This window comes from Acromyrmex echinatior, chromosome 1 (genome assembly GCF_024713525.1).
Source record: "Acromyrmex echinatior isolate Ae372 chromosome 1, ASM2471352v2, whole genome shotgun sequence".
NCBI lineage: Eukaryota > Metazoa > Arthropoda > Insecta > Hymenoptera > Formicidae > Acromyrmex > Acromyrmex echinatior.
Window position 1 is genome coordinate 15572090 of NC_141852.1, and position 23870 is coordinate 15595959.

Here is a 23870-nt window from a genome sequence, read left to right on the forward strand (position 1 = left end):
ACAAGATATTTTTCTATATACAAAATGCATGATTCTTTTCGAGTGCTGACATAAATGCAGAATCCATATGCGCTTAATTATAAAAAATTAATTATATTATTAGCAATTATATTATATTATAAGCATTATTAATTATATTACAAACACTTTTAATTAATTCCTTATCATTAAGCACATATAAAATTTATGTAATTGCTTATAAATCACTCATGAAATTTTTATTTATGCCATCTTCACTCGAAAAAGAATCGAGCACTTTCAATAAATATTAACAGTATCTAAAGAATATTCTGCTTAAAATACCAATTATTTTTATCACAATTAGGTCTACTAATTCATTTATGAATTAAATTATCGTTATTTTATTAGCATACATTGAACAAGATTTGTTAAATTGGTGGACATAAACAGTCTTTTTTAATTATCATCTTCTTTAATTTATCTTTTTAATAGTTGTTTATAACTCAAAATATATTGGATATCAAGAAATAATAAATTCAAGAGACAAAAATAATTTCTTAAGTAAGTTTGTTTTAAAATATACAGGGTCCCGAAATTCGAGAACAATATTATTACAGCATGAAATTTCGTGAAAAATTAAGTCAAAAAGTCCTCTACTATTTTGCAATTTTCGCAATAATTCGCAATAATACAAGATATTAATTATTAAATATCGCCGAATATTGTCCTTCAATAATTTTTTTATTCGAGTATTATCAACTTTACAGAAAAACAGCAAGAGACAAAAATTGTTTATTTTCTTCTCATAGAGCTCTAAGAATTTTTCAGAATTTTTTATTAACTTTTCAGTACCTGCTTTTCAGAAAACGCCTACACGTTAATATTAAAATATGAATTACAAATGTTTATGCTGTTGTAACCCTTGTAATTTGTAATTATGCTAAATTAAGATATTAATAATTTTTAGACTTTGCCGAATTATTGAAAATTTAAAAATACGTAAATAACAAATTATTCTTCAGCGAATCTTAGACGAGTTAACAGAAATTTGCTTCCGAACAATGCTATTGCAACAAAATATTTCATTTTAATACTTCAAAATGTGCGAAGAGCGTATAACATTCAATTAATGTTTTTAACAGAACAATAGGTTATTTCAATTTTCAACCATAATCTTATTAACCAAATGCATTTTTATTATCGACCATTGTAATACAATTTCTAAAAATAATTAGTAATTATATTAGCCGGAAAATGGCAGAAATACGTGAGTAATAATTCTTTGAAACAATACAAAAAAAACATGGAGATATATCGTAAACTTTCATTGCATAGCGTATATATTGCATATACAAAATAATTATCAATCATAATTAATTAACATTTCGATTTCGATCAACATTTAACCGATTCATTGTGCCGCGAAAAATCGATTCACGTCGTGCTTAAGCGAGAGTCGTCTCGAACTTCCTTCGAAGCGAAACGATGATCGCACGATGGTGAAAGGAATTCCACGCCTGCAATTCTTATTGACAGACACGTCACTCGAAACGGTTCTTTCGGCGGAATCGCGAATAGAACTCTTTCGAACTTGCCTCGTTATTGAGTTATTATTGTCATCGGCCGGATTTATTCAAGCCAACTTTCTCTTCGTTTTGCCATGACGATTTGAGGATTCAATACAATTTAACTTATTCAATATTAGAAAAGTTAAAAGCCCGTCGGACAAAAATCTTTACATACTAACTTCATTAAATCTAAATATTTAAATCTCAGTAATACCATTTAATATTTATAGTAATATCATTATATATTCAGATTAAATTAGTTAAATTAATTATCGAAAGCATTTAATAACAGTCACCAATAACAATTCTCACCAATAATCATATGAGAATAATTTAACACGATATAATTATCAAATCTATTAATATTAAACAAAACTACTATAAAATTGGAATTGAACGGTTTTTTTACAACAGCGAAAAATACTTTGTCCACAATATTTTTCTAATTGATTTAGAACCGATTGCACGTAAATAGACTCAGCTGTATGTCATATATGTGTCCAGGATCAACGGAAAACATATGATACCTATGGTTATAAATTGGCATGGTGATATTCCGGTGTGAATTTCCAACATGGAGGCGTACAAACAGCAAAATTATTATTCCAACAGCTGCGCGGTTATTAATTACGTTTACATTGAATATAAGTCACCGCATAAGCCTCCATATTATTTTGCGAAATTCGAGGACAATTGTGACGATGTTACATGAGTATTGTTTCAAGTGTTGGTTGATACTGCGTGCACATCGTTGCGAGTATCTCGTCGTTAACAACAAAGTTGAACTGACGTACGAAATGTATGTACTTATATGTGAACCTGACACTCGGAGATACCGCAATCATCATGAGCTTTACGAGACGATTCATTGAGTCACGAAACATTTTGCATCACTTACATGGAGCATTAAACTTACATATGTATGTACATGAAAGTATCTATACGCGTTACTGATAAAAGAATTACACTCAAATGAGAATGAAAAAAACATCAAAGTTGATGTTTTTCTTAAATAACATATCGATAATACGAAAATGAATTTTTCTTATACACTCTAAATTTAATTTAACTCTCCGTTTGCAATCATTTTTTTACTCGCCTCCGTCTGCAATCTGGATCTTTTTTGTCCAGCCCAATTTTTTTACTTTTCTATAGATTTTCCAAAAAAGAAAAAGAATTCATCATTTTCAGAATTCATTTTCAGTATCTTTATTATATTCTCTCAAATAGATATTACAAGATATTCTAGATATCTATTTTTGGAGGAGAAGCTCCACTTCTTCATTACTTCAGAGAAATTTAAGAGTGAAATTTTGCTTGTGTCAAAAAAGACCCAAATTGCAGACTGAGAGTTAATGTGTGTCACTGTTTGAATTATTAATTATTATTATTATCTTTTAATTCTTTAATTAGCTTTCATTTGTATATTATATTTTATATTTTTATTGTATATTATATTTTATATTTTTATGTCCTGCTATATTTTGATAATTGATTATTAAATTGGTTACTTCTTTTCCTACATTTTTTTCTACTTTATAAATGCACGATGTTCACCGCGATTTTCAACATTTGAGAGATAATAAATTAAAGGCTGTATGTATGCTCGACCGCTGCATCGAGGTTGCGCACGAGTCGCATACTTGCGGGAAATGCGTGCGTAAACCAGGTACAAGTCAGATATCGACACGAACTGCCCTTCGTTCACTATTTTGCATTAAACAGGGCCGCACCAAGGACAACAGTTACAAATGCACCAACATAACGCGATGTCGTGTATCGCGTCGATCGAGGTCGTCGTTTTTAAGAATCGTACACCGAAATGTTTGACGAAACCGCAAATGCTAAATATCAAAATGCAATTTGCAAAACTATCATTACGAGTAACGGATTTAAATTTACCCTCACTTTTTCACTTAATATTTCAATGTAATTTATTGTCGCTTTCTCTTTCTATGCTATCTCTGTGACGTAGGCATAGAAATAAAAAACGGTTTGTCTTTCAAAGAATAAGATAAATTTTAAGAAAAATATTCTTGGAAGATTCCTTGTAAAGTAAGGTCCCTAAAGCTACAGCTTAGTATGCATGCATTTCGGTTTATCAGTGATAATTGTGTTGTCGACGTTCTTTGAAAAATTAATAAGAAAAGGTTAATTGTACTCATCGATTTACCGTTCTCTTTCATAGATTATATAATCTCACAGCGCAAAAATTATTATATATTACATGGTGATAAAGAAATGTAGATATATTTTTAGGTAAAATATAAAAAGTAATATAAAACGTTTTGATGAAGAAATGTGGATACTTTCAGATAAAATAACGTTTTAGATAATAGTATAAATAATAATAAAAAAAAATACTAAAATAATAAAATACTAAAATAATAAAATACTAAAAATATTGTTGAACATTGTAATAAAGAGATGTGGATATTTTCAAAATACACTGAAAAATATTTATAAAATCTAACACATATTTTTTTGAACAATACTAAATATATACATTCACTTACAATAAATAAATTTTTACTTATTAAAAAAATGTAAGTTAAATTAAATTAATAGTTTTTGTAACCAAATAAATAATATATTTACGTTTAGTGAATATTTGCTTAAAACTATTTAAACAAATATTTATTTAACAAAAATTTAGCATTTTTTTCAGTGTAACAAAAATATTATTAAATATAAAGAGATTTGGATAAAATATTTACCTTTTAGGTAAAATGTTAAAAATATTATAGAATATCGTAATAAAGAGTTTTCAGAAGTGGATATTCTACAGTAGTGGATATTTTCTAGTTAAATATTAAAAATTTCAATAGAGAGACATATGTAAATACACTAACATTTCACGTCGCGTTCTCGTTTAACATCTATCTAGCGTAACTCTTTATCTTCTACCTCAAATTTTACAGACATTATATACATTCCGTATATAAATAAAAGTGCCCATTATTAAATCTATAATGTTAAATTTAACCTAATTTAAGTCGCCCCTACCAAATATATCGTTATTTTATACTAAATGATTAAATGATTAAAACAATGATTAAATTTGACACTATACAGTGTCAATTTGACATACAAATTGACACTGTATAGTGTCACAAATTGTTTTTACAATGTTTAACAATATATTTAGTAGGAGTAGTGGCGACTTAAATTAGTTTAAATTTTTCCACTATACATATATATTTAACAGTTAATGTATTAGATAGTCGTACTAAACGTTATTTGCACTGAGAATGTTGACCGTTAGTTTGTTAACTATTAAACTATACGGCACATCTATATGGCGGGAATACGTGCTTTTCACTTTGCGAGAAGCAACTCTCTCCCTCTCTCTTTCTCAGTGCTTCTCTTTATGCACATTTTAAATAAAAAATAATAGGATGTATCTTGCACTCTTCCGCTTCGAAAATGTATGAAAATAAGTAGACGATATCAGAGGATGTATCAACGACCATAAAATTAAGCAGCTGCTAATGAATTTGATCAATTAACATTTTAAACGCGGTAAATATTACTATCATGATTTTCTATATTACTCCGCTAATTAAGAAAACCTAATTATAAAAATTGAGAATTAATAATGAAACTTGTAAATGAAGTAAAATTATTGATATTTTTTTTATTTAATTATTCATTATATTATAAATATTATCTAACATATTTTCGAGAGTATTTAAAAAGTAAATAAAATTCTCAATTAAAATTTATATATACAGATTCATCACCCAAATCAAAATTTCAAGATTTTTAAACATATCAATTTTTTACAAATTCAATAACAAATTACGTCAACTTGCTATCTAAATAACGATTTCATAAACACACTTTTAACCAACTTTGTGTTACCCTATATAATGTAAATTTTCTCTATCAAAAAATTTTAAAAAAATTTCCGATTCTCGTAATGATGGTTACTTTCTAAAAGTTACGACAGACAATATCGAGGCTCGCCAAATTTAAAGAAATCCTAAAGTCATCTGTTTTACCGATCAATATAGGATTTACACACATATGATTTACGTGTCACTATGCAATTAATTCTAAGAACTCAACATTGTTCATGACCAATATTGTTATACGTACAAAGTACAAAACTTTCGTATAAAGTAAATATTATTACGAGTCGAAGCCAATGACAAAATAACAATTTTCCAACTCTCTTCGCGCAAAATCAACCGGTTTGGATTATATTACTGTTTATACTTTAATTGTGGAAAAGGATTTCTATATGTATATAGAGGCAGTTAAAAAATTATTTATTTGAAAAATAATTGGTAAAACACACAGAGAACTTTAGGATCTCCTTAAAGTGTCACGCTCGATCTCAATCGAGGAAGTAAAAATTATAACTCACCTCGATAAGGTGCCCTTGAGCAGAGGATTCCTGTCGTCATAATATCCACCGGACGAAGGCATCTTCAAGTAATCCAAACAACGGGCACGTGGCACTGGTCACTAACACTACGGCACTGCATCACTTTACATTAATTGTACGTGCGATCTGATCCCACTGCGTTAACTCTCTCCATTCACCATCGATCGTCTACTACCGGTATAGCCCAGACGACGGTTTACCTTGACGATTGTTACACGCGCGACACATCGTCCCAGATGACAATGACAACAACAGGCCACGACGGCAACAACGACAAGGATGAAGACAAAACGCGACGCGTATGATTGACTCACCAACGACTCTGTGGAGAAATCAATTCTCCCGAACGGAAAAACACATGGAAAGTCTCGAGAAATACTCCAAGATCAGGACAGTCTTCTTCCTTCGACCTGGTATCTTATCTTTTCTCTTATTCTTCCACTTCGTATCGTACTCCGCTTTCTTTCCTTATCATCTTCTCGCAACAACCTTTCTCTTGGTTATTTCCTTCTCTGGTATCGACGTACATAAATCTTTCCTCACAAGTCCTCTGCTGCTTTTCCCCTTTCTCAATAATTTAACTATAATTTAACATTCCAGCGGACCTCGCCAAATTGTTTTCCCGCGATTATCATGAATTTCGCGCTTTTGTCCCTTTAATCTTTTCGCAAAGTCTGTCAGATCTCGCACGAATTAACGTCCCGCATTGGTCTCGATCTGTTATTCCTGCACTATAATAAACTATACAAACTTTTTTTTTTCTATTCCTGGCTTTCACCAAGTACCAAATATATATCTATTTCACTTTAAGTAGGAGAGCGTGTGAGAAATATACAGATAGATGAGTGAGGTAAGAACACCCTTTTGTTTGTAAATCAAAGATCTGTTCGCGTTGCTTGCACTTTTTACACTCAGTTTTTGTCTGTAGGCTTTTTCTCTTTTTAACATCCAAATATATATTTATTACTTTAAGTGCAAAATTGTTGACGATTTCAGGCAATTTCAAGCAACGCGAACAAACGTCAAGTCCCCTTCTTGGCTTCGTAAATCACAAAAGAGAATAAAATTCTATTCCGTTTCACTATAAGTTTCCAAAGTGTGTACACTAATTCAACAGACCTCTTTCACTCGGCGCCAATCGCGAACGCCAGCGCGGCGATTGGTGCGCGCGCGCGCGCCCGCGCGCGAGAGTGTAGCACTTCCAACGGACGGCGCGGTCGTAAACAAACTCGACGGCGAAGGACACTCGGCGCGCGCGAACACGATTCGGCACTCCGATAACCCGATCGCGCCGCGCGGCGAGAAGGTTCCAAGAAGCCAGGCGACGTTCGCCACCGGTTGACTGATCGACTGCGCGAGCACGCGTGCGCGAACACCACGGTGTCTCTCTCTCTCTCCCCTCCTCCCCCTATCCCTCCTTTCGCGCAGCTTCGCGCTCTCTCCTTTTCTCGCGACTCCCCCCTCGGCGATCACCAGATGTGGCGTCGCGACGGCGACGTCGCTTCGTCGGCTCGCACGGGAAGATACCTTCAGCCCATCCGTCCTTGCTGGGGTCTTTCCCACACCTGTGGACAGAATTCAGCGGTTGTCAATGTATTCCTTTCTCTATCTTTCTCACTTGATTCACGCACGTGCGCGCACGTGTACCATCTGGCCACGACTGGCCGCGTCGACACGTGCGGCCGCCGCTACCAAACATGGCCGCCTGCCTGTCAATCCCCTCTCCCCTCCAGCCAGTAGCAGAAGACGCGACACGATACGTGATGACGTGATACGACGCGACGAACGCACTCCGACTTGCGAAAATGTGATAGATATAGAATCATTTTAAAATACTTGATTCGAAATTTAGAGTTGGACACTTTGAGCAAATTCCGATTTCATTGCACTATTTTATTAAGTAAACAAATAAAATTTAAGTTGATCAATAGATTTATTTAAAAAATTAACAGAGAAAATGACGAGTGCTGTTGGTGTGCACAATTTAAAATTCATAATTGTTAACTTAAATTACAAATTACAAATAAGAGTCCGAATGTTTTGGCTTATTTGTCAGTTATTCTTTCATAATAAAATTATATGTTTAATGTATCGAAAAAATATTAAGAAGAGCGAATTATATATTAAAGATTTTATCTTTAAGCGATTTTGCCAATCAACTTAACTATCAATTAAGTTAATCGGAATTTTATTAAAGTATGCCTATTTCTACCAATGTAGATTAATTTTAATCTCGATTTAATTTACTTGTTGTATCTTTTTCTAATTGTAAGTATTAAAAAAGAATAAAGAATAAATTATAAAGAGTGAAGTTAATTTACATTAAAAATGAACATTATCCCCAAAATATTATTACGTATGATACGTAAATTTTATATATAAAGAAAGAGTAAAGTCCTTGACGCTAAGCTATGCCTTTAATATAGTCATTAGGAGCTCTAATCTGTTATGCTAAAAACTAGGACAACTTTGAAAAATTCTGTCCATTATTTATCAGTTTGGATCTCCTAGTAGTCAACAGAATGAGTGATAGATGATTTCAATTTTTAAACAGTTTTTTTATGTATTACATATTTAACATATGTATGACACACACACACACACACACACACACACACACACACACACACACACACACACACACACGTACAATTAAACTACATACTCCATTTAAAGATTTAATAGTGAATGATTCAATAATAAGTTCAATAGTGTGCTTATTCTTTCTTTCCTTTTGTTACACAGAAAGAAAGATTTTGCTAGAAATTTGATCTAAAAATTTAGCTCTAGACACAAACTTGAAAATAATTTTATTTAAACAATCAAAATGATTACATATGTATAATGCTTAAACTAGATGTTAAAATATTAAAACTTTTTCCAGCATTGTTATCAATGTTTAAACGTTCTACGTATATTATTTTGATGATCCAACAAAATTATCTGCATCTAGCTAAATTTTTAAGTACTTTGGTAAAATCGTTCTTTCCGTACAATAATTAAATTGTTTGTGTGTTTATATTTTGTGAATTATAAATATTTTGAAAATTATTTTCATACAATTTAATGCTTTTAATGTTTTACATTAATTAAGAGTGGCTTATTTCTTTGTACATAAAATTCACGTATCAATACCATATCACTTAATAGAAATAACATTCTATAGATAAACCGATTGTGTAGTCACTGATTTAGAAGATTTACTCAAAAGTACGGAATAGATGTGATTATATAACTTCAAAGAACAGGTTGAAGGCATCTTAATTCTCTCCAGACACTATAAAAACAAAAAGCAAGATTCGCAAGACGTTCGCTTGCTCGTTTCTTTATTTCGCCAATGATGATGCATTGACACCTTTTGAAGAATATTCGAATTTTCCCAAATCGATTCGCAAAAATCCATTTTGGTAAATAAAACCGATATCAAATAAACCTTTTGGTTGAAAAACAAGTAGTAATTCTTACTAAAAGATCAGTTCAAAATAATCTTTTTTACTTAGAAAAATCAGTTTTACACAAACATCTGTTTAGATTTATTTTTCCCGTTTAAAGAATAGATTTCTTTTTTTAAAGAATTGGAACATTCTTATCTACCAATTTTGCGGTCGACGATCCTCCACGTGAAATCTATCACGATATTTAACACCGCCGAAATCGCATTTGCGCGACTTGCTCGTATTGCTCGAGTGAAAGTGCGCCAATGTAGCCGACGGTCGCTCGACACAGTCAATCTCCTGTCTCTTTCTGTCTCTGTTTATCTTTTTCTATCTCTCAACTGTTTTTTCTTGCTCGCTCGCAATCCGCGCGAGCGCGCGAAGGCTGCCATTGACGTAAACAAACGGAATATTCCCGTCGTACGCATGTCGCGCGAAAGTAAAGACTTGTTTAACGGAACGATTATTTTTTTTTTACAATAATTCACACGAGTCTTCTGGCAATTAAGCTTAATTATGTACTTGAACCTCTCGAAACGAGCAATTCAAATTCGAAATCTCGAAGAAAATTAAATGTGAAAACGAAAGTCGGAAATGTTTAACAATCCTTTTTTTATGTATATTCGTTAATTAAGCGATAACTTATGGGAATTATGATCTTAATTACCTTCGTTTCAGTCGAATTTTTTTTTAAGACAAGCATTCACGCGTAAACCAAATATTCTAGAAAAATAAAGCTGAAATTAGCAGAATTTAAATGACAAAGAAAGTTTCTTTGTTCTAATTTATTATCAAGAGACACGGTAGTGCCTCGTGATAAGTCAAACTTCGTTATTTTTACATCAAAATGACGACAATAATGTCAGTTTATTTAGGAGTTTGCCAGTTCTTTTTATTTTATTTTATTTTATTTTTTTTTAAGAAATTTGTTATAATTATATTTTTGAAACAAACTATTGCTCTATTGTCTTGTTAATGGTCGCCCCAATATACAACGTGATTTAAGAAAATTGAGAGAAAACAATCATTAATCTCAAATACAGTCAATTCAACTAAATGATGTGTCTCTGACTTCTCTGTTACGCAGAAATAATTAATCATCAAGTGATTATGTGATTAGCGTATCTCATCTAACAATACGCAACTGTTTCATTAATTTTTATATTAACAGCGCGATTAACAACGAATACAGTAACATTTTCTATAACTAAAAAATTCATAAAATAAAATACCGCACTCAGGGAAAAATATTAATGACAATTATACAGAATATCTGAAGTTCACTACTCAAAATACTATAGCAAGAAAATTCTCGAAAAATTAAGTAAAAAAGTTGTTCATAAATTTTTATTTTAAGCAATAGTTTTTGAGATAATAAGTTTAAATACGGTCAATTACAGGCTATATTTAGACGGCCACCTTGTCCATGAGTCGTATGCGATAGCATTAGTAAGCGTGATGAACGCGCAGTTTAGCGCGCTCAGTAATATTCATAGGGAATCGTAGCGTAAACGTAGTCGGTAATTGGACATTTAAATTCTTATATTTTAAAAACTACTGCTTGGAATTTACAAATAACTTTTTTCACTTAATTGTTCTTGCTTTTAATATTTTACAATTAATATTGTATTTTAAGTCACGAATTTCCGGGCATCTTGTATAGATGACAATTATACAAGTTTCATATGTAGAATTAATGTGTATACACACACACACACACACACACATATGTAGATACATAAACTTTTTTATAATTATATTTTATTGACAAAGGAGAAGTTACTTTTTAAGTTACCTTATATGTGTTTGTTATAGAAACTGAGTACAAAAAAATAATACAAAATTGGAGCAAATGATAAAATATAACATAAAAAATAAAATACCCGAACTTGTATTCATTTTCTATAATAAAAAGTAATTTATAAGTAACTTGTAAAGTAACTTTCCCTTGTTATATTAGAAGTAGAAAATAACTATAAGTTATAAAGTTTATTCAATTTGTATATATATATATATGTATATTACATATCCACACATATACATTCTACATATAAAATTTATACATATAATTGTCATCTTCAAGCCTGAGATATAATTGAAAAGCGTTCAAATAAGAGATTTAAATCAGAATTTATATAAATGCACGATTTCTGATAAGTTGAAGCCTGTTATTCCATTACTGCCCGAGTTTTTCATTATATCTCAGGCTATACAATTATTATCACTATGGTCGGTATTTATAGCCGATTCTTATTTCAAGATTATCTTAAATAATATTTTAAGATGCTAATTCGGCTCTGTGATATCTTGAAACTATTTAAGATGATCTTAAGATACAAAAATCGATTATAAAAATCCACCATAAGCTCAAATACCTGAGCTATATGTAAATTCGAGATCCATTCTTAGAATTTCAACACAAACGTTCAGCAAATATGTACATAATACGTACATAATAACTAATTGTAATCACAGATCTCCTTGTATAGTTCAAAGAATCTATCGTAAAAATACAAGTAAAAATCTATAGATATTCACTGGCGAATCCACGGAAGGACTATGATCCATAGAATTTCCTTTTTTTTTTAAATTTATAGCAAAATATTTTTAATATTTCTGAAATTTATAATCGCAATTTTAATATTCCAAAAATATTTTTTAATTTAAGAAACTCCTAGATATAAAAACATAGATTCTATTACATTATTCTTCTTTTTTATGTTAATATAATTTTAAATAAAATATTTTATAAATTATACATTTAAATAATATCTTTTCAATGTAATAAGTTAAATAATAATTTAATATTCTACCTTTCATACTTGACTTTAAAAAAAAATTTCACTTGTGGCACACCAAAATGCCCTCTTTCTTGACAAATTTCTGGATCCACCAATATAGATATTCGTCGTGGATTATGCCTATCACACTAGAGATTAAAACTGAGACTGACTTTAATCATTCAGAAGAAAGAAAATTAAGTCTAAAGCGAATTTTGTTTTAATTGATCAAATTCAATCTCATAATGTTTTCAAGTAAAGCGGGTTTGAACATAGATCGGTTAACCCGAAAATATCATTCACATACAAATATCACACACACACACACACACATCATCTCGTTCAATCATAAATCAAAGTAAAGCATAAGTCTGTTTTTTCAGTTGAACTTTTCACATATAGTTCATTTTTCCTCTTTGTCTTTCAATGTTGGAGAAAAAAAAGATAAAATGAATGCAGAAGTTCAATTAAAAAGAACTGGCCTGTTGTGACATCATTAATCCGATCGAGTTATCCTGAAAGATAGAAATATATGCAGTTTTTCTATCTATTCAGTTACTATCTATTATTATTGTATTCTCGTAACAATACTGTGTAGAAAATGGATAAAATTTTGATAGAACTTTATTCAGTGGTTGAAACAAATTTCTTATAATTAGTAAAAATATGTGCAATTTGCGTATATAGACATCTATCTAGTTGTCTAATATTAAATAGGCTGCTAAATTTACTACTTAAAACACTACGTCTATTTATTGTCCTATTTTTGTTGAGTAAATAGATGTAAATGGATTCAGATTTTGCGCATCTTTTGTGCAGTAACGGTAAACAAAATATTATCTCATAATTGGAAAACATTATCTCTTAATCCTAAGTAGTTTTACTTCTCAATTAGATTCTAGACAGAATTAATATAACTGTTCAATAACTGTGCTCAAAATATGCATAAAATTTCTACCAGGGTAGGTTCAAACTCACTGCACTCGAAAATGCTATATCAGTTTCAATCTCAAATCTGATACGGCTATTAAAATCGTTACAATTACTATTATGATATAATATTCACCTTTATCGCATTTGAAAGTGTCTCGTGAGCGCAAACTTTAGAATTTATTTTTCCAAACACGGTCTCGCTCGCTACAGTGTATACCTTCCTTCGATCGACTCCTTGATCGTCGTCATTCGAAATGAGTTGTCGTGCGATGCCATTTCAACGACTTTCCTTCGAGATATTTCTCTCGCCGCCAAAGAGGGAGACTTCTGGAAGCCGATCATCGGTCTAAACGCTACGCATACAGCCGAAACGACGACGGCGCCAGGAAAACCCGTGAAGTTTACTCAGTAAACTTATTTATAAATCAAGAAAAAGACGCGCGCGTCTGTTACGCTTGCATTTCGTGAACTATGAAGTCCGTCGCGGGAGATCGCGCGTCCGATTACCTGATTGGTCGCGTCAAATCGTTCCAACATGGCGGCTCGCCGAACCGGGAGTGTTAAATTTTCAAAAGATTTTCGTTTGCACTATTTTAAAGAATTTTTTGTGATATTCTGATCCTACGAAATATTTCGTAACATGACATGTATGATTATTATCTATATATGTATATATATATATATATACATTAATCAATAAACGTGAAAAGTGTGGATTTTCACTAATATTCTTTTCATTTAGCTTGCCATTGACAAGAATGCAAAACGGATCGAAATATTTAGCGATCATTACAGAAGCAATCATATTAACATTAATATTATATGTTCACATCTGCGATCTGGCTCTTACTGGTAAGGCAAGATGATAAACAGAGTGTGGAATTAATTCTTATTTTTCAATTATTATCCATAACAAAATTAGAGTAGCCACAAAAAGTTCTAAAAAAAATCGCGAGGTCAACTTTAGAGACCTCGAACTAAGACCTCGAATCCTGAGAAAATAAGATAATTTATTTCTCTCCATCTATTCTTAATCTTAAAATTAAGAATTTTAAGATATATCTTATAATGAAGATTTATGATAATTAAAAAATAACAATATGACACGACTTCATTAAATCTAAATCAAAATAGTGTTTAATGTTTCTTATACTCTGAAAAATAGATAGATTTAACATCATAGTGTATTCGTGTAAATAAAAGTAGGAATTAATTTACGTTAAAAAAAGATTATCTTTAAAATCTTTGTTTCTTTCTCTCTAAATCTGAAGTGGTCACTGATGACTCAGTGGCATACTTGGCATTAAATAATCAAATAAATAAAAAAAAAAAAAAAAAAAGATTGCTATTATGAGTCTTAAATTCACACCATGTTAGAGTTGGTCAATACCAACACAATGAAGAATTATATAAATACTGCATCATGGATTGTTAAATTCATATCCATATTTTTTAGAGTGCAAAGAATTATCCACGGAACACACACGAAAAAAAGATTTAGTCGAAGATTTTATAATACAAATACTGCAAGATCTTAAAAAAAAAAAAACCTTTGTATTCTCGGATTAACGTGAATTAATCCCTACTTTCATTCGCACGAATTACATTTCCCGGCAAGCATTGATCGAATTTAACCGGCGCCATTCTTGCAAATCCCGATGCGCCAAGCACGAGGCTACTTGTTTGTCTTAAAACGTTCGCGATAAAAAAAACGCGTAAACAAGAAGCGCAGTACGATAATCTCATTGTAAACCTGCGCGATTAACAACCGCGTTCCGAGTTTGCCAGTTAAAAGCCGCTGGCTGGTGGTAAGATGTAGTTAACTCTATCAATATTAAAGTTCCACACGGAAAGTATGATTTTGCTGAAGTATCTAAAAGAAGCTCAATCTACAAATCTAAAAATAATTTTGTTGGACAATCAAAATAATTATGTAAAACGCTCAAACTGATTACTAAAATAAACTGATTACTAAAATATCAAAAATATATAATATAAAATATTTTTTTGTAGCATTGCTCATCATGCTTGAATTTCCTACATAATTATTTTGATGATTCAACAAAATTGTTGTCATATCTGTATCTAAATAAATTTTTTAATACTTCAGTATTATTTTCATGCAAGTATGTCAAGTATATAAAATTCACTCGATTTTCCTATAAGTTAAAGGCCTCCGCTTCTTGTATTTTCATAAAACAACCGACGTGCAATATCACTATCGTGATATCGGTATTTCCAAGATTGGATTCTCGAACAATGGAATATTTCAGCTTCTTATACAAATAGGAATTTAATTATTTTTAAAAATAGATGTAGCAAATTAATTTTTCTTGAATGGAAATATCAAACATAGAGTTGTATTCGTATAAAAGTGAAAATACAGATTTTAAAGCCTAAACATAATGCGAGGCAATAGCGACAAGAACAGCGATAGAAATAGTATAGAAATAAGCGATATATTATATAATTGTAGCCTCCTGTTGCACAATGCCGCAAAAGAAATAAAAGGTCAACCAATCTAATTGCGTAGACTGTACTATCTCTTCCATCGGCTTCAAGATTATAACGTACATAAACAAAATAAAAAATCTGAACGCAAATTGGTAGACTATAAGACACAGAAGTCCAACTCGTCGGAAATTTATCACTATTGCTTTATTCCGTGTTTCTATGTGCATTGACATATACATTTCAGAATGTTTCTATTACTATGGATTCTCCTCTGTTTCTATCACTATTGCTGTTGACTCTACACATTGTGTTTAGAGCTTTAGAGTTTCAAAAATAGTTGGTAATAATAAAGAATAAGTGGTATTACAAATCCAATAACGAAAGAGATAAAGATATTTTTCGGCACTTCTCAATCTCAAATAAAAAATATTATCTTTTTCTCTTTCGTTAGATTTGTAAATAACACTTATTCTCAATCACCAATTGTTAAAATTTTAACAAAAGGTTTACAATAATATATTGTAAATGAAAAATAGGAAAATAGAACGGCGGAATTTATGGCATCTCCATTTCCGTTAAAGAAACTCTATGTCTAAGGAAATAATGATTCTCTGATACTTACAGATGGGTTTCATGTTTACAAAAAAGAATGGAAGAATGTCTTTCTTCCATAAAAATTAAATGCGCAACGAATAAGGCCAAGTTTCTAAACGCTGCGACGATTTACAACGGTACGGAAACTAAATGGGATAACGAAGGATACATAAGAAGCGTTACAGCTGCCAGGAATTCTTCCCATTACGACACTCCGTGTCATAAACCGTAATTATTCCTTTCTCCCACAGCTTCTGCCGCCTCCTCGTTTCTATGTACTTTCACCGCGCGTGTCTTCTTCCTCTCCACTCCGCCCCCGGAGAATCCACGCTCATTTGCTCGAGTTACGATATTGAATACCGCGATCGACTTTATCGCTTTTCCGTCATGACGAGATTCGCCAATGCGAATTGTGTCCTCGAATCTCATCGATTTTATATATACCAAGATATACACGGTTAGATAAAAACAGTTTTGCTGAAGTATTTTGCTAAGTCTAAAAACTCGAATAAATACAGATCTGAAAATAATTTTATTGGAGCATCAAAATAATTATGTAAAACGTTTGATGACTAATGCTGTAAAAAATTTCAATATTCTAGCAATCAATTTGAGCATCCTACATAATTTTGATGATCGAAAATTATTTTCAGATAGTTTTGCTGAAATATCTAAAAATTTAGCTACACAGAAAAATATGTATTGTACGCAAATGATTATTTGTTTCAAATATTTCTAAAGTTTATACATCCGCAAATCTATCATAAGTTCATCACAAGTATCACAAGCATTATTCGAAGTATATTTTGAATCTTAGCAAGTTTAATTAAGATTATTTTAATTAAGATTATCAAATTAAAACAAAATTCTATTTACTTATATAAAGCCGCTTTTTCAATTTTTGCAAAAAAAAAAATAAATTGTTATTTCGAGTACATAATAATGAGTTTTTCTACAATTTATGATAAGTATTTTAAGATTATTGTCGAGAAAATTCTTTGTTAAAGATAATCGTTACTCTTAAGAAAAACAAAGTAAATTGAGTAATCACTTTTCTTAATAATAGAATGATATTTCTTTGTGTGTAATATAAATGTAAAAATAATTTTGTTATTATTTTGATGATCCAAATAATTATTTTCAGATCTGTATTTATTTAAAACAAAAAACTCACAAAAATCTCAAGGCAATCTTTACATATTAAATTTGGTACATCCAGATCCGGGTTTTCAAATTAAATCCAAATCAAATATTCGATAATTTCAGGTTCACTCAAAAAAGTATCAATAATTTACTTTTAAAGTATGGCAAATATATCGTCAATTGGAAACATCGAAACGATGTAAAGAGCAAAAATGATCCCAAATCGAGGGTCATAAATCGTAATAGTCAATAACTTTCGAACCGGCGGATACACCTTAAAAGAGACAATTCGGAAGTGCGTAAATTACATGGACAGTTCCAAAGAAGAGAGGAGACGTACAATTTGCGACTCGGAGAAAAAAGAAAAGACTTTCTCAAAGTCGGGGGCATAAAAGAAGGAAATATTCTGTGAGACGAGCACGGCTACGTATTGAAAGTTTACATCGCAATAATCAAGGAAACACTCGTAACTGAACATGGAGCGCGCGAGCAAAATCCTTTTACACGAACCGGTTGATACACACAGTTCTCATCAAAGTCGAAAGTGTTCGGCGCGGCATTACAAGGGCAAACAATTTACTCCAGTTGAGTCGCTGACATTTTCGCGAGCCGCGATTTGTTAAACAGAGAATCGGCCGGCGGCGCCGATTAAGCTTTTCTGCTCCCTCCTCCTATTGCTCCACAAATTGAAATGCGATTTAATACGATGAAAATTTATCGCGATGCGACTTAAACGGACCACCAATCAAATGCCTTATCCTATTTTCCACGGCAGCACAGCTGTTATTTTCACCGACCGTTAATAGACGCTTTGCGCTTTTTACGTAATACGCCATCGCGAAAGAAGCAATCTCCGTATACTAGATGCAATAAGATCTCGTTTTCGGTTGTGATTTTCCCAGGCATAATACATAAGCCGTGTTTCACGAAATACATTTATCCATTTTTTTTACGAAAGGACCGTGCGAATCCAACAAATCACATTAAAAGAGGAAATTCTGGACATCAAAATGAGAGTGAAACTCGAAGATGAAAAGTAAAGAAATAACGTAATAAAAACAAAACTCCAAAACTCGAGGAAAAAGCAAAAAAAAACCGTAATAAAAAAACAGCTGAGAATTTTACAAAAAAAAATATTTCCCATATTATTTTTTCGATTCATAATATTTTTTTTCTTTCTCTAGAATCGCAATTGTCAGATTTACGCAAGAATACATGAGAAGAATTTATTTTATTAAAATATCTAAAATTTCAGCTACATACAGATCCGGAAACAATTTTATTAAATAACTCAAATAATTATGCGGAACGCTGCTAGAATATCAAAACTTTTGGAGCATTGCTCATCATGCTTCAACATTCTACATAATTATCTTGATAATCCAACAAAATTATTTTCAGATCTGAAAATAATTTTCTTGAATCATCAAAATAATTATGTAGAAAACTGAAGTATAACGAGCGTTACAAAAATATCGCAAAAAAATTTGACATTCCAATTTGAGTGTCCTACATAATTATTTTGATAGTCCAATTAAATTATTTTCAAACCTATATCTAATTAAATTTTTAGATAATTTAACAAAAACATTCTTTTCATATACACTCCCTCTCTATTGGATTTTTCAATCTCGCTTTCCTTCAAAATAACAAAGAATTATATTAGAATGTATATTTACATTAAAATGTATATTAAAATGCATATTTACGTGCATGAAAACATTACTATCGATTAGCACCGATCAAACGAAATTGAATTCTGTACCGATGATTTTCGATTACGTTTTGCATATTTTGTCCCATAGACCTTCACTTGTTGCGCAAATGAAAACTGATAGAAGGGTGAAAAGAAAGAGAATCGAGCGACATTAAATGCACGCTGGAAAATCAGTACCGTAAGCGCTCCACTTTTCTCTTTCTCTCTTTTTCTCTCATACCCTCTCTACTAAAAGAAAAGCATTCCGGAATCTACGCCTTGGAATGCACGACGCGATACAACTTGTTAGCACAAACACAACCTGTCCACTTAATCGATTTCCCCACAATCTCGTCGAATTTTCCTGAATGTTCGTTAGACTTATTTAACAATGTCTGCGTGTGTTATTAGTAATTTAATAATTATAATTAATAATTAAATATTCTTTGATATAATAATATCTGCGCACAACTGCGTAATTTAATATTTATAATTGGTAATCAAATACTCTTCGGTTTAATAATGTCGTTGTATTATCAGTAATTCAATAATTTAAACGTGTCAAAGTATTGCAAAAGTGCCAGAATTGACAAAGCTCTCGTTTTATCGAATTAATGAGTTGTGCGTTTTACGATATTAACTCAAAAAGAAAACGCGCCTTGCTAATATTCACATTTACAACACTTTAACATAGCACACATCAATTACATTTCGTAATTTAATAATTATCGCATATATTATTTAAAGCAAATGCTATATCACGCAAGTAGTACATGAAAAAGGGTTTTGCTAAAGCATTAAAAAATTTAGCTACAAAGCTCTAAAAATAATTTTATTGGACTGTTAAAATAATTAAATGGACATTCAAACTGGAATATCAAAATTTTTGCAATATTATTCATCATACTTAAGTTTTCTAATTATTTTGATGGTTCAAGAAAATTATTTTCAGATCTGTAACCATATTGTAAAAAAAATATGTAAAATTATCTAAATAATACGTAAAAATTTTACAGTTTATAGTGAAAATATAAAACTGTGCATTTTTTATATTTTTAGTACTTTTACTTCTTTTCTGTTAATATATCTTTATTAGATGGAAAATAATTTACGGTATTTATTTACATTAATATATACATTAATTTATAATGATTTATATTAACCTGGTATATTTTATCATTTCTATATAAATGTACAATTTTTTGTAATATTATATGACATAATGGTAATACTATATCAACATATTATACTTGCATTTCCGTGTTGTATGTATCCATAACACAGCAAAAGAATTTATACGTTAGCAAATTAATACGTAAATATTTTTATTTTTAAATTTAGTTTCAATTGTGTAAATTCAATAACTTTTCCCCTATTTCCAAATAAAATTTAATTATTTTCCCTGACTTTCAATAATACTTTGTAATTTTATGTATTTCCGTCCTGATTCAGAAACCGTTAAATGTTGTTGAGAAATCAATTTAACATAGTAATGTAAATTACTATTAATGTTGCTGTACACTGTTTGCATTTTTAATGGTTAAGTTGGAAATATTCCAAAACTGCATACATGTGTACGTATATTAAACTTCTATAAAACCAAGAATTTTAATTTTAAACCATAGAATTTTGTAAAAGTCCTTGACTTTTCTCCCGATTTCTCTAATCGTTTTTAATTTCCCTGAAAATTTCCTAATTTTCCTGATTTTCAGTTTTGTGACAATACTGTATGTATAAAAAAGAATAATTTTATTTATAATTTATATCTTTAACTTATAATATACTTCTTTAATAATGAATTCCAAAATTATTCACTATATTTACTGGAATTTTACATATAATTTTTTCCAATATAGCTAAATTTTTAGCTACTTCTTCAAGATAATTCTAATAAAACTATTCGATACATTTTTATTGATTTTAAGTCGAGGTTCTTTCTTGAACCTTTTCATCGTGGAAAAACTCGTAGAGAATGACACGGCTTTTCCAAGATTAGGTTTAAATTTGCTTAGAGAGTAAGATACAATGCGTTAGTGAGCGCACGATTGAAATCGTTCGACTGAAAAGGGTCAGTCTTCAGGGGATACTCGAGGCGAGGTAAATTTTCTGCTTCGGGTTACGGAAAGACAGAGACTCAACTCGACTGAACTCGACGTCGACACGACGTCGCCATCGTAATCTTGTCCACGCTGTTTCCCCCACAGACAGCTTTACGCCTCTCTCACTCTTCCCCGAGATCGCCTCATCGACCGATACCTCACACAACACTCGCAGTTACGCTCATGGACGTGATCACGTCCGCAAAGTATCGTCAACACGGTCAACATTTTGTTGTTTCAATAAAACAGCTTTGTCATCGCACGGTCAATAAGATACTTCCGTTGAATTCAATGAAATTACAGTAGAATCTCCATTATCTAAACTGATGAGACACATGCATCTGAAATAGTCTTTTAAAAAATTCTTTTTCATAGAAGAATTATTCTTCGCAACAATAGAATTCATTTTACCTTTATTTTATTCATTTTAGAAAAAAATAATAAAAAAAACTAACAAGATTAATAATTCATTTAAAAATTCATGAATCTTACTAAACACATTAATTTTTCAACGCTTTTTTAATTATTCTAATCTAAAAAATCATGTTAGTGGCACATATTAGATGTTGGAATTAATTCGTAGCGTTTTTAATGAAAGAATGTTATTTATTTCACATGAGCATTAAAAAATACATTAATGGAAGTACTTCCCATCACTTGTAAAACGCTACGAATTAATTCCAACACCTAATAGAAAAACATAAGATTCGTTGAAGACGTAAGACAATAATGTACACTGTCAGAAATATTCTTGAATTTCATTAATATTTAATGTACACTGGTGAATAAAATTTAAATTCTCTGTAATTAAAAAGACTATTACTGTACATATATTAATTTAGAGATTTAAGTTTATGATAACTTAAAAGTTGTAAAAAGTGTATTGAAATTTAATGTACTTTTCAATTATGGATATGAATAATATTTTAAATAAAAATTTAACTGTAATGAGTAAACGTTTAACATTTAATACATTTACGTTTCTTACATTTCATTAACGGATAAATTAATTTCTATAATACTGTGTTCATTAATTTTAATACACATGTTCATTATATTTAAGATTATTGTAACTTAATTTTTAGTTACATCATTCATTACTTTCAATTTCGTACATAAGTGTCCTTTATATATTACTTGAAGTTCATTGAGAAATTTTTAATATTGTAAGTATACTATCAAATAAAAAAATGTTGATTTGCTTAATACTTAAGTTTTAATTTTTTTGAAAATTAATAACGGAATAATTTTGCGTGACCGAATTACAACGTTCAAAATAGAGCGAGAAATCGCGAGCGCTTCGATCTTTTATTCGGCCGATTCGATCAGTATTCAAAGTCGATTGTCTTAGGTACAGTCTTAAAAGAATCCCAAAATCGTTTGTTTTACCGACTTAGCAGGATCTACACACGATTTACATCTTTACATGTCATTGACACATCAGTACATCAATATCGCACGCACCATATGTAAATTTTTTAACTAATCTTTCACATTAAACATCTTCTAAAAATTCAACATTGTTTGTTCATGTAATACTTAGTCCAAAGCAAACCAAGATTGTTTTATACATTTTAAAAATAGCAGACTATATAATTCTCACTATGTTGGTGTTAAATTAACACCAACATGATATAGATTTAACATCATGGGTGTTAAATCTATACTAAAGATGTTAAATCCACATCGACATTTTTTCGAGTATACGTACGATGTACAAAACTCTTAGATATAGCAAATATTGTTATAAATCAATCCATGAAGTCAAAAAAAAAAAGATAGTAATTTTTTAACTTCTTTTCATTTTTACCATAAAGTCGATTGATTTGGATTAATTATTGTTTATATTTTTATTATGAAAAAGAATTTTTAAATCTATGTACAGGCAGATAGGAAAATATTTATTTGAACAAAAACAGATAAAAAGCAAAACACACACACGACTTTAGGGTCTCCTTAAAATGTCATGAACCAGACAGAATATCGCGTCTTAAAGAGATACTGGAATGATTGATATTACAGTCGTATAAAAATTTCTGAATTAATTGAACAGAATAAAAAAAACCTTCTACAGGATTAAAATAGACGCAAAAGGAGGTGATACAATGGATTTTATACTAAAATTGAAAAAAAGTTATTTTAGTATAAAATCCACTGCACTATCTCCTAACTTTGTGTCTACTTTAATCCTGTAAAAGAATTTTTGATCCCATTCAATCAATTCGAAGATTTTTTTTACGACTATAATGACGACAATTTGATCACTCCAGCGCGCGCGCATCCTCTTAACATTACTTAATTCCTTCAGACTCTGCGTATTGTAATGTACATCAAAGTTGAACATATTACCCATTGAACTTATTTAATTATATCTACATCATCTAAGATCTGATGTATATAATAATGTTGGAAAAATAATTAAAACTTTGAAAAAAATTAATTATTTAGTATAAATGGAATAAAAAAAAATCTTTTTAACATGTCGATCTTTTTAAAAATAAAATCTATAGATTTGGAGGGATTAAGAGACGATCTTAAAATAAGAATGGACTATGAACCGGCCGAAGTAATCGATCCGCAATCGACGCCGGGCGCCGTTTCGCGACGTCATGTAGATGAGAGCCGTCGCTGCCGCGAACGGGATTTCCGAGGTCTCTTCGTGTGTCGCGAGCGAAACGTGCGTCCGTCTCGCATTGACGGGTATGCGGGCCGCGCTCCGTTTTCTCGCCGTAAACGAGACTGCGAGAATAAAAGGCGAGGATGCGGCGTATTACGAAAAGGATACGCCTATCGCGAAAAGATATTATGGGTGAGA

At 30.8% G+C, this 23870-nt stretch overlaps 1 protein-coding gene across 2 annotated transcripts in view; it reads right to left on the reverse strand.

Moving 5' to 3' along the window:
• Nucleotides 1-23870, reverse strand: part of lilli (AF4/FMR2 family member lilliputian) — a 301708-nt gene that overhangs the window by 272095 nt on the left and 5743 nt on the right. For both annotated transcript variants that reach the window (XM_087402821.1, XM_087402806.1), the window contains exon 2: nt 5902-7487. In XM_087402821.1, coding sequence (XP_087258947.1) covers nt 5902-5963 — 62 coding nt within the window. In that variant the 5' untranslated portion in view covers nt 5964-7487. The remainder of the gene's footprint in view (nt 1-5901; nt 7488-23870) is intronic.